The sequence below is a fragment of the Rana temporaria genome, chromosome 11, assembly GCF_905171775.1.
Source record: "Rana temporaria chromosome 11, aRanTem1.1, whole genome shotgun sequence".
NCBI classification, from domain to species: domain Eukaryota; kingdom Metazoa; phylum Chordata; class Amphibia; order Anura; family Ranidae; genus Rana; species Rana temporaria.
Genome location: NC_053499.1, coordinates 157520793 through 157533936, shown reverse-complemented (window position 1 = coordinate 157533936; position 13144 = coordinate 157520793). Strand labels below are relative to the sequence as shown.

The window sequence follows — 13144 nt, the reverse complement described above, 5'->3', positions numbered from 1 at the left end:
TATTTTTTTTATATAAAAAAAAGGGGGGTTGCCATCTGGGGGCCCTGGGGACCTCTGGACCCCGTACAGGTGTACTGCCTGTACCCCCCTGATGGCGGCCCTGCCTCCTAGCATCTTCTACTTCTACCAAGTTCCCGACATTCAAATATTTTATGGGGAAAAAGACATTATGGCCACTAGGTGGCGCTGAAGATATAAGAACTACCTATATTAGAGAAAACAGCAATTTTCGTTAAGTGTGCGGATATTTGTTACATTTGCAGAACAAATGTTTTATACATAGACCTCTTATTATTATTATTATTATGCTAATTCACCCCGAAGACAAGAAACGCCACCGATATCTGCCTGCGTCATCACCCTCCTCTCCTCCATTCCCCTGCACAGGAACAGGGCAAGCCGAGTGTTCCTGTTTATATTCCCCTCATTATGCCCTGAAATCACTGCCATTCATATTACATTAGCAATGACTCACAGGCTTCTTCCTTGTCTCGGTAATGACGCGGGGGGTTTGTCGCGGCGGGCAAGATGAAGCAGGATAAATATAACTGGCGTTTTAATACAGGGATGAGATGGGAACATTGGATTTACATGTCCTCATCAGAGTCCTGAACGGCACCCATGAGACTATTTATTGACAACCGCGCTGAAGATTCAACCAGCCAGTCTCTTATTAACCTTAATTGTCAGTTGCAGTGATTGGATAAAGAGAGAGAGATAGAGAGACTGCTTAGCATTCTGTGTTAGAGACGATCTAGGACAGTGCTGGTCAACTTACTTATGTGTGGCCCCTGACAATCACCAAAGGGCCTCAAATAATATCATGTGAATTGAATGCCCCAGAAAGCTGACAAGGACGGTGCAAACAGCCAGCGGGAGAAGGATAGAGACTACAGGCATGCTACAAGAGACAGTCAGAGACTGCAGACATACCATAGGAGATGGTCAGAGACTGCTGACTTTCTACAGGAGATGGTCAGAGACTGCAGGCGTGATACAAGAGATGATCAGAGACTGCAGACATGATACAAGAGATAGTCAGAGACTGCAGACATGATACAAGAGATGGTCAGAGACTGCAGACATGATACAAGAGATGGTCAGGGACTGCAGACATGATACAAGAGACAGTCAGAGACTGCAGACATACCATACGAGATGGTCAGAGACTGCTGACTTTCTACAGGAGATGGTCAGAGACTGCAGGCGTGATACAAGAGATGATCAGAGACTGCAGACATGATACAAGAGATAGTCAGAGACTGCAGACATGATACAAGAGACAGTCAGAGACTGCAGGCGTGATACAAGAGATGATCAGAGACTGCAGACATGATACAAGAGATAGTCAGAGACTGCAGACATGATACAAGAGACAGTCAGAGACTGCAGACATACCATAGGATATGGTCAGAGACTGCTGACTTTCTACAGGAGATGGTCAGAGACTGCAGGCGTGATACAAGAGATGATCAGAGACTGCAGACATGATACAAGAGATAGTCAGAGACTGCAGACGTGGTACAAGAGACAGTCAGAGACTGCAGACATACCATAGGAGATGGTCAGAGACTGCTGACTTTCTACAGGAGATGGTCAGAGACTGCAGGCGTGATACAAGAGATGATCAGAGACTGCAGACATGATACAGGAGATTGTCAGAGACTGCAGACATGATACAAGAAATGGTCATAGACTGCAGACATGATACAAGAGCTGGTTTGAGACTGCAGAAATTATACAAGATATGGTCATAGATGACAGACATGATACAAGAGATGTTCCGAGACTGCAGACATGATACAAGAGATGGTCAGAGACTGCAGAAATGATATTTGTTTAAAGCAGAACTAAAGGCAAGAGTATTTTTCTATATTCCAAGGGTCCAACGCTTTCAAAGGTCCCTTGTCAGCACCAGCCTCTTCTCCCCGGCCTTGGGCCATCTTTGATGGCCGGCATGGGAAGACGTCTCTCCCGCGCATGCATGGGAGTCTTTTATCCCGACACACTGGCACTGTGCATGCGTAGCTCCGTGTCCATTCTGCAAAGGATTGCGAACAGGCAGAGAAGTTTACCTGTTCAGAATTTTTTTTTTTTTTTTTTTTGCCTTTAATCCCAAAACGTGTCTGGCAGGTAAAACTTTGTGAATCACGTCCCACATTACTCACCGACACCTTTCATATAATCCACAGCCTGGACGTTGTGTGGGCCCATCTCAACAAAACAGTTAAACACCTTATACAGAACCTGCAAAAGTTAAAAATAACCACATTAAACACGAGACGGAAAAAATGTCAGTGAGCGCAGAATCTTCACAGGTACAGAACAAGAAATAAAAGAATGTATCAAACAAACATCAGAAATTGCTACTTGTTAATTACAGATATGGAAATAATGAGATAACGATCCCTTACCTTATCCCCGACATGTAGAATCGGTCAGACCGCGGCCGTCCATTTTTCAAAAGCCGCGCCTCCTCCTTCTACTGTTCCGTGATAGGCGGAACACTCCGCTTCCCAGCAGAGCATGTGTTCAGTGTTCCGCCTATCACGGATACCCTCTCGTCCGAGACCGAGGATGAGAGGGCATCCGTGATAGGCGGAACACTGAACACATGCTCTGCTGGGAAGCTGAGTGTTCCGCCTATCACGGAACAGCAGAAGGAGGAGGTGCGGCTTTTGAAAAATGGACGGCCGCGGTCTGCATGTTAGGTTACCGGCGTATATGACGACCCCCGACTTTTAAGAACAATTTCATGGGTTAAAAAGTCGTCTTATACGCTGGAAAATACGGTAAATATTTTTTTTTGTAAGTGGCCCAGAGGTCCCCAGGTCACCCCCCCCCCCCCCTGCGTCTCAATTCACGGCAGCCCCCACGCTACTCAATTTAAGGCGTCAGCACCCCCCCCATTTCTCTGCCCTAGGGGGCCCGTGCCTGAAGCTGTGTAAGGGGCCCCGTAATTCCTGATGGCGGCCCTGATGACTGCTCACCAGTGCACAAAGCAAGGTCCATAAAGGCATGGATGAGCGAGTGGAGGAACCTTCTCGTCCGACATCAGTGCCTGACCTCACAAATGCACTTCTGGAAGAATGGTCAAACATTCCCATAGACACCCTCCTAAACCTTGTGGACGGCCTTCCCAGAAGAGTTGAAGGTGTTATAGCTGCAAAGGGCGGGGCCAACTCACTACTGAACCCTACGGACTAAGACTGGGGATGCCATTAAAGTTCATGTGTGTGTAAAGGCAGGCGTCCCAATACTTTTGGTATTATAGAATATATTAGTTGTTATAGTGAAGCGCTAATATAGTGTATGTCCATCTTAACTTTGAGGGAGGCCCACTTGCACCCGGGGCGATTGCTAAGGCTTGGAAAAGTACGAAATTGAAATCTGCAGAATCAACACAGAGACTATTACAGTCAACAAAACCAGAGAAAACAATAACGATATTACTGGACAAACTACCGAAATTCCAGAAGATTTGGTACCACGGGAACTGAAATAACTTTCATAAGACCCGAAATAAACTCTCCTCACAATCTAATAAATCCCTAAAGGAATGTTAAAACGAATGTAAACCCAAGAAGAAAAATGTTACCGTATTTATCGGCGTATACCGCGCACTTTTTTGCCCTGAAAATCAGGGCAAAATCGTGGGTGCGCGGTATACGCTGATACCCGCTTTCCCGCGCCGAGTTTGAATACTGCGCCGACATATACCGAGCGCAGTACACTCGTGTATAGTCGGGCAGTCTCGGCTCCTTCCGCGCTCACGTCCTGGACGTACAGGACGTCAGCGCGAGAGTTGCCGAGCATTGCCGACAATACACGAGTGCGCAATAAAAAAAAAGCGCACTGCGCCGTGCATACAGAACTCCGACTTCTAAGGAGCCGCAGAGACTTTCGTAAAATGTAAATTGGTGCCAATCGATCGCGGTTTGGCATTCTTGTTTAGTTTTCGGTAACCCCCACAGGACCGCACACTGGAAAAAAAGAAAGAAATTGACATGCAGGATATTGATTACACAGGGAGATGTTCAAATGACGGAATGCACCCAATTAAAACATATAACAGGTTTTCCTGTATCCGGAGGGCAAAGTGTGTGTGTGGGGGGGGGGGGGGGGGGGTGTAAAATCAGTTTGTTTATTTTCAGAGCTGTAAATTAGTAAAAAAATGACAACCGCTCCCTTTATTTATTTTATTTTTCATTTTACTACTGCAAGGTATCCGTTTTAACCACTTAAGACCCGGACCTTTATGCAGGTAAAGGACCCGGCCAGTTTTTGCGATTCGGTACTGCGTCGCTTTAACTGACAATTGCGCGGTCGTGCGACGTGGCTCCCAAACAAAATTGGCGTCCTTCCCCCCCCCCCCCCACAAATAGAGCTTTCTTTTGGTGGTATTTGATCACCTCTGCGGTTTTTATTTTTTGCGCTATAAACAAAAATAGAGCGACAATTTTGAAAAAAATTCAATATTTTTTGCTATAATAAATATCCCCAAAAAGATATGAAAAAAAAAAAAGTTTTTCCTCAGTTTAGACCGATACGTATTCTTCTACCTATTTATGGTAAAAAAAAAAAAATCGCAATAAGCGTTTATCGATTGGTTTGTGCAAAATTTATAGCGTTTACAAAATAGGGGATAGTTTTATTGCATTTTTATTATTTTTTTTTTTTTTACTACTAATGGCGGCGATCAGCGATTTTTTTCGTGACTGTGGCATTATGGCGGACACTTCGGACAATTTTGACACATTTTTGGGACCATTGTCATTTTCACAGCAAAAAATGCTTTGTTCACTGTGAAAATGACAATTGCAGTTTGGGAGTTAACCACAGGGGGGCGCTGATGGGGTTATGTGTGACCTCATGTCTGTTTCTAACTGTAGGGGGGTGTGGCTGTAGGTGTGACGTCATCTATTGTGTTTCCCTATAAAAGGGATCACACGATCAATGACGGCGCCACAGTGAAGAACAGGGAAGCTGTGTTTACACACAGCTCTCCCCGTTCTTCAGCTCCGGGGACCGATCGTGGGACTCCAGCGATCGGGTTTGTGGGTCCCGCGGTCACGGAGCTTCGGCCTGGGACCGCGACCCACGGCTGGGCACGTAAAGAGGACGTACCTGTACATGCATGTGCCCAGCCGTGCCATTCTGCCGACGTATATGTGCAGGAGGCGTTCCTTAAGTGGTTAAAATAAAGTTACCAAGTTCATACCTCCCAACATTTTGAGATGGGAATGAGGGACACCTACTAGCAAACGTATGCAGGCATAGGACACACCCCCTGCCACACCCTCTTAAAGGAGAATTAACCAAAAAAAAAGGTTAATTAAATCCACAAGGGCTTTTTTTTACCACTACTATTCCTTTATATTGGTTTTTAAAATGTACAAATGCAGCAATTTAGAATTCGGATAAAAGGTTCAGCGCTGGGAAACACTTTTTGAAAGATAAAAAGTGCATTTTATATACATCTATATAGATCAGACCAAAATGAGGGACGGATGAGGAGGAATGAGGGACGGAGGGACATCGCTCCAAATCAGGGACAGTCCCTCGTAATCAGGGACAGTTGGGAGCTTTGCATGTTAACTCCTTATGTGAGATCTTAGTGAATCGGCGTACAAGCTGGTGAACATCCACCAACTTCCTGGCACAGTTGATAGTGGGGGAGGGGGGGGGGGGTATTTATCCAGGTCAGATGAGGACCGAATTGAGTTTATTTTTCTTTGAAAAGGAAACAATGTTCTTATTTTGTTGTTTTACCACCTGTATGAAAAACGCGCGGCCTCGTTGCTTCAGGGTTGTCATAAGAACTCTTCCCGTGATTTCGAACATTGTCCTATTTTACAGAAAGTGCCACCTTATTGTCCATTCAAACTCCGAACAACACCTCCAGAACACGACGTCTCTGTGTGGCGGCCACCGCAAAGAAAGAGCGAGGAAAAACAGATCAATAGTTCCAATTACTCTCCAGGGGAGGAAAAAAAAAAACGGTTTAATCCGTGTTCTAGACAAACATTACATATATGCGTTCAGTTTAATCAACCTGGATTTTGCCGCTATATGAGATTCCGAGCAGCTGATTATATTGACTTAGCTTTATAAAGGTTTTAATAAAAGGTAACGCCACTTTCATGGAAAAAAATACAGCGAATAATAAAAAAAGAATAATAATTGAGCATATTCGTTCTCTTATTTCCTCCTAAGACCTCCTGCCCTCTAGCTGCCTCGTCACCTCCTCTCATTCATGCCTCCAGGACTTCTCCAGAGCCTCCCCACATCCTCTGGAACTCCCTACCCCAATCCAGTGGCGGTGCGTCCATAGAGGACGCCGGAGCGCCGCCCCCTCTCGCTCCCGCAGCACCACTGAATACAATACATATTATGTATTGCCGCTGCCGCCGACTATTCAGATGGCCGGCCCCCTGGTAAACGCCGGCCATCTGAATAACGGCAGCTGGTTGGCTGTGGTTGGCCAGAGGCTCTGATAGGCTTCCAAATACTTATCCAGGGGACGCACGGGGGGTGCGTTCCTTGGATAAGGCTGACATGTGTCTCAGCCAATCGGGTTCACCGGTTCTGGTTACCGGTAACCTGATTGGCTGAAGCGTCATCGAGGGCGGGAGAAGACATCGAGTGACCGTGGAAGGAGGATGGCCAACCCCAGAAAGGTAAGTGCCGGGTGGGGGGGGGGGCAGCATTTTACAGGGCACGGTGGCGACAATTACAGGGCACAGTGGTGACAATTAAAGGGCACAGTGGCGACAATTACAGGGCACAGTGGCGACAATTACAGGGCACAGTGGCGACAATTACAGGGCACAGTGGTGACAATTAAAGGGCACAGTGGCGACAATTACAGGGCACAGTGGTGACAATTACAGGGCACAGTGTTGACAATTAAAGGGCACAGTGGCGGCAATTAAAGGGCACAGTGGCGGCAATTACAGGGCACAGTGGCGGCAATTACAGGGCACAGTGGCGACAATTACAGGGCACAGTGGTGACAATTACAGGGCACAGTGGTGACAATTACAGGGCACAGTGGCGGCAATTAAAGGACACAGTGGCAGCAATTAAAGGGCACAGTGGCGGCAATTAAAGGGCACAGTGGCGACAACTGATGGGCACAGTGGCTGCGTTTGATGGCATGGCACAGTGGTGACAATTGATGGCACAGTGGCTGCGTTTGATGGGCCCAGTGGCTGCATTTGATGGGCACAGTGAGGCTGCAATTGTTTGTTTTGTCGTTTGTTTGCGCCCCCCCAAAAAAAAATTTGAGCACCAACCGCCACTGCCCCAATCTGTCCGACTATCTCCTACCCCTGTCCACTTTTAGACAATCTCTGAAAACTTATCCGGCCCCCCTACCTAACAACTGTACATTTATTTTCTCCCAGACAATTATTATCTTGTGTATCTCTTGACCCTGCCTCTTAGATTGTAAGCTCTAAGGACTCTCCGATTCCTCCTGTATTAAACTGCTTTGTAATTGTATTGTCTGCACTCATGTTGTAAAGCGCTGCATATAATAATAATAATATACTATTGTGACACAAGTCACATTGTAATTGTATGTTATTAAAAATGACCTTTCCTTTTCAAAGTGTTACTAAACCCACAACAGTACAATCGGTGTGCATAAGCAGTAAAGCATGCTTGTTATACTCACTGTGGAACATTAGGATCCCTTTCACACTGGGGCCGCGGTCGCGTAAGCTCTAAAGCACCGCTCGTTTTAGCGCCGTTTAAGCGGCACTTTTCGCCCACTAGCGGGGCACTTTTAACCCCAAGGAAGGGGTTAAAAGCTCCCATATTGCGGCGCTTCGGAAGCGCTGCACATTCTGTCAGGGACTTACCTCTCATTTGGACCACCATTTGGTTGAGACAGCAGCGCTCACCTATAACTATGCGCCGTCGCGCGTGCGCCAACGGCACGCGCGCGTGCACAACGGGAAGGCGCCCGGCGGGAGCGTGTGTGTGTGCACGTTAATTCGGCTTGGCGCCAAGTCTCCTTTAGACGCTCACTTGTTTTCCCAGCACATTGCTGTCTGATTTGCAGCTTCTGAGTGTTTATCTGCATCTGAAACCTGATTGTTTGTTTGAACCTTCTGACCCGGTTTGCTGACCATCCGTACCTCTCCAACCTCTGACCTTGGCTTCCGTTGACCTTGCTTCTCTGATTGATCCACCGCTGCCAGACCCTCCTGCCTGTACTACGACTACGCTCCAGCCTTCTGTACCTGATTATCCGTTGTGACCCGGCTTGTCTGACTCTGCTATCTCCTGCTGTCCACTAACCAGCTCATCTTACCACCGTTGTGTCTGCACCTCCAGTTAGGGTCGCTGACCCCCTTCCTCCGCTTCAGTGGTTTCCAGTCCCACCGCTCCAGAAGGAATCGGCAACCCACAGCTACTACATACTACTCCGGCACTCCTACCCCGCCGTGCTCCCGAGCCTGCTGTTCCCACTCCAGCGGCCTCGCGAGCCGGAGCCGTAAGAGAGGCCTTCTCCTGCGACCAGGCTCTGGCTACCAGGTACGTGGTACATAACACATTCATTCCGATAGGCTAGGGGACTGCTCATTACTTAGTAGCTCAGCGGCTATACACCAGTTACTTTTAAACAGACAGTCCTTTGTGCACCACTGACAGAAGGGCCCCACCATACGCCAACCAACACTAAACTTAAGGTGTCGGGTGTTTGCTTCCACTATATAGTGGTACCCTGCTTAGGAACACTTACAGATACCCGTATCTGGGGTATCACTACGGAGTGCACTCAAGAACATTATCATTGAGTTACAGTATCCCAAATGTGAGCCACTGGTGATGATGGGTCTTCTCTTCTGCCACGACTCCTAAAACCGCTTGGTCCCTACTGACACATCTGGTTAGAAGTGAAAGACCGCTCACACCTAAATAACTTAAAGGGGTTGTAAAGGTTTCATTTTTTTTTTTTAAATAACAAACATAACATAGTTACCTCCACTGTGCACCTATCACTTGGGGAAACGCCATTTCTACACTTAGGCCCAGATTCACAGAGCATGGGCGCACATTACAACGCCGAAACGCAAATAATGTACGCTACGCCGACGCAGCGCAGAAAGGCAAGCATGGAATTCACAAAGCCAGTGCTCCCAAAACTGCGCTAAGTTTCGAAGGCGTACGCCGGCGTAGGTGGAAGTGGGCGTGAGCCATGCAAATTAAGGCGTGACCCCATACAAGTGATGGGCCGAGTGCCAAACAGATACGTATCACGAACTGCGCATGCCCCGGGACGTGGACGCATCCCTCTGCGCATGCTCACAACCACGTCGAAACAACTGCCTAAACTACGCCGGATCACTGCCTACGGTGTGAACGTAACCTACGCCCAGCCAGACACACGTCCAACGTAAAATATGCCGGCTTGTGTTCCCTGGTGCAGACCTTTGCATGTCTGCTGCTGGGTTACACCTCCTTTATGGGGCTTAACTTTACGCCGGACGTACAACTTACGCACACATCGCGTAGCCTGCGTCGGGCGCACGTACGTTTGTGAATCGCCGTATTTCCCTCATTTGCATATTTGAATGGCAAATTAATGGGAGCGCCACATGCGTCCAGCCTAAATGTGCACCCACGCTACACCGGCGTAGGCAAGTTACGTCGGCGGGATTAAGCCTATTTTTAGGCGCTTCTTAGTTTGTGGGTCCGGCGCACAGATACGACGGCACACATTTGCACTTACGTCGGCGTAGCTTGTTGCTTTGTGAATCTGGGCCTTTATCTCTGGACCCAGAAGAGCCAGTGGCCCAGATTCTCAAAGGAGATACGACGGCGTATCTCCAGATACGCCGTCGTATCTCTGAGTCTGAGCTGTCGTATCTATGCGCCTGATTCTTAGAATCAGTTACGCATAGATTTCTATTAGATCCGACCGGCGTAAGTCTCTTACGCCGTCGGATCTTAACTGCATATTTACGCTGGCCGCTAGGGGCGTGTACGCCGATTTACGTCTAGAAATATGTAAATCAGCTAGATACGCCTATTCACGAACGTACGCCCGGCCGACGCAGTACAGTGGTCAGTGGTGCACAAAGGACTGTCTGTTTAAAAGTAACAGGTGTATAGCCGCTGAGCTACTAAGAAGACCCATCATCACCAGTGGCTCCTGGGTAAGCACTACAAACATGTTAAAGCTTATATGAGATATTTTTTTTTTGATTGGATTTAAATCCACTTTAACTAAATAGTAAGCTCTTCTGCACAGCCATTGCGAATTTACTGCCAGTCCGGATACATCTGTTGTACGCTAGCAGTACATGCGATAAGTACACTCGCAGATAACTGCAGCAGTTGGTCTTCTGCTCTGATGCCATCTGATACTAATAACGATCCTATAGATGGCTCAGCCAAGAGAGCGCAACACGACAGAACGAAAGAGTTCTGCGTGTCACTCACTGCCGATAAATAAAGGATGGGACCAGCAGGGCAGATCACTTCCAAAACGTCTAAATTAAATTATAAAATGAGAACAGATTAAGAAATCTTAACCACTTCATCCCCAGAAGATTTTTACCCCCTTAATGACCAGGCCATTTCTGTGTCCTTAAAGACCAATGACTCATTCAGCTGTCAGTGGGCTTCCCCCTGTTGACTGCTTGCAGGTGTGAGGGACCTGCTTGCCCAACAGGGGTGCACAGGTCAGGGTTTGACAAATTTGCTTGGAATCTAGGAGCCAGCTAAAAAAGTTAGGAGCCAGAAAACGCACCCCGTCCCGACGAGCTCGCGCGCAGAAGCGAACACATACGTGAGTAGCGCCCGCATATGAAAGCGGTGTTCAAACCACACATGTGAGGTATCGCCACGATTGGTAGAGCGAGAGCAATAATTCTAGCCCTAGACCTCCTCTGTAACTCAAAACATGCAACCTGTAGATTTTGTTAAACGTCGCCTATGAAGATTTTAAAGGGTAAAAGTTTGTCGGCATTCCACGAGCGGACGCAATTTTGAAGCGTGACATGTTGGGTATCAATTTACTTGGCGTAACATTATCTTTCATAATATAAAAAAAATGGGGATAACTTTACTGTTGTCTTATTGTTTAATTTAAAAAAAAATAATTTTTTCCCAAAAAAGTGCGCTTGTAAGACCGCTGCGCAAATACGGCGTGACAGAAAGTATTGCAACGATGCCATTTTATTCTCTAGGGTGTTAGGATAAAAAATATATATCATGTTTGGGGGTTCTAATTAGAGGGAAGAAGATGGCAGTGAAAATAGTGAAAAATTACATTGGAATTGCGGTTTAACTTGTAATGCTTCACTTGTAATACCAACGGCCACCACCAGATGGCGCCAGCTCACACATCTGGTGGTAATAACTTGTAATACCAACGGCTAACCACCAGATGGCGCCACCTTCCAAGCCAAGTCGCCAGGATGCTATTTCTAGTCGCCATGGTGACCTGGCGACCGGGATTTGTCGAGCCCTGGCACAGGTGTTCCATGCATTCCCATGCAGGCGGTCCTATTCATGTTTATTGGGATGCAGCAGCTGCACGGACACAGTTGCTGCTCCCAGTTTGACAGTTGAGTGAGTGCGCCGCTTCCACCTACACAGCGTGTCTTTGTTCCATCACAGGAAAATGGGGGTGAAAACTTTGGAGCATTCAGCACTTACCACGGTCACGGCGTCATTCAGGAGAGACTCTCCGAACACGATGATGAATAGGGTCTCGTTGACGTGAACCTCCTCGAAGACGGCGAGCACAGCGACGGGGTCCACAGCGGAAATGAGGCTTCCAAAGAGCAGGAAATCCATCAGACCGGCTTCTACCTGGGGATCTTAAGCAATAATGGTTACAATTAGGGATCCATTTTTTGCCGATACTTTTTATTTTAGTACCAATTACCAACACCAACGCGACTTTTTTGTTTATACTTCAGCTGTCAGCACAAAGCATTGAAAAGATATTTACAAATAAAATACTTTTTTTTTTTTTTGCGCCTTTTTCAATGTGAAATGTGTTAAAGGTGTAAAAATATTAACAAACAAAGCAAACAACAAAAAACATTGTTTTAATTATGAATAATTTATAAAATAGAAGTGTACAAAAAATCATTAGCAGGAAAATAATAATTAAATGGAGGAGGAGAATACGCAGTTAATAAAGGCTGGTAATGCCGCGTACACACGACCGTTTTTCGGGTTCTAAAACATTTTTTTTTTAATGTCATTAACCACTTAAGACCCGGACCAAAATGCAGCTAAAGGACCTGGACAGTTTTTGCGATTCGGCACTGCGTCGCTTTAACTGACAATTGCGCGGTCGTGCGACGTGGCTCCCAAACAAAATTGGCGTCCTTTTTTTCCCACAAATAGAGCTTTCTTTTGGTGGTATTTGATCACCTCTGCGGTTTTTATTTTTTGCGCTATAAACAAAAATAGAGCGACAATTTCGAAAAAAAATCAATATTTTTTCCTTTTTGCTATAATAAATATCCCCCAAAAATATATAAAAAAAACTTATTTTTTCCTCAGTTTAGGCCGATACGTATTCTTCTACCTATTTTTGGAAAAAAAAAAAACGCAATAAGCATTTATCGGTTGGTTTGCGAAAATTTATAGCGTTTACAAAATAGGGGATAGTTTTATTGCATTTTTATAAAAAAAAATTTTTTTACTACTAATGGCGGCGATCAGCGTTTTTTTTCGTGACTGCGACATTATGGCGGACACTTCGGACAATGTTGACACATTTTTGGGACCATTGTCATTTTCACATAAAAAAATGCATTTAAAATGCATTGTTTACTGTGAAAATGACAATTGCAGTTTGGGAGTTAACCACAGGGGGGGCGCTGAAGGGGTTATGTATGACCTCATGTGTGTTTACAACTGTAGGGGGGTGTGGCTGTAGGTGTGACGTCATCGATTGTGTATCCCTAAAAAAGGGAACACACGATCGATGACGTCGCCACAGTGAAGAACGGGGAAGCTGTGTTTACACGCAGCTCTCCCCATTCTTCAGCTCCGGGGACCTGTCGCGGGACTCCAGCGGCGATCGGGTCCGCGGGTCCCGGAGCTTCCGACCGGGTCGCGGGCGCGTGCCCGCGACCCACGGCTGGGTACTAGCACAGGACGT

The 13144-nt window shown here is 46.6% G+C and overlaps 1 protein-coding gene across 1 annotated transcript in view; it reads right to left on the bottom strand.

Annotated features, from left to right (window-relative positions):
- SLC9A5 (solute carrier family 9 member A5) overlaps positions 1-13144 on the bottom strand; it is a 107564-nt gene that overhangs the window by 58257 nt on the left and 36163 nt on the right. Inside the window, exons 3-4 of the mRNA XM_040329522.1 lie at positions 11680-11843; positions 2169-2247 (exon numbers count right to left, since the gene is read on the bottom strand). Of these exons, the coding sequence (XP_040185456.1) occupies positions 2169-2247; positions 11680-11843 (243 nt within the window). The remainder of the gene's footprint in view (positions 1-2168; positions 2248-11679; positions 11844-13144) is intronic.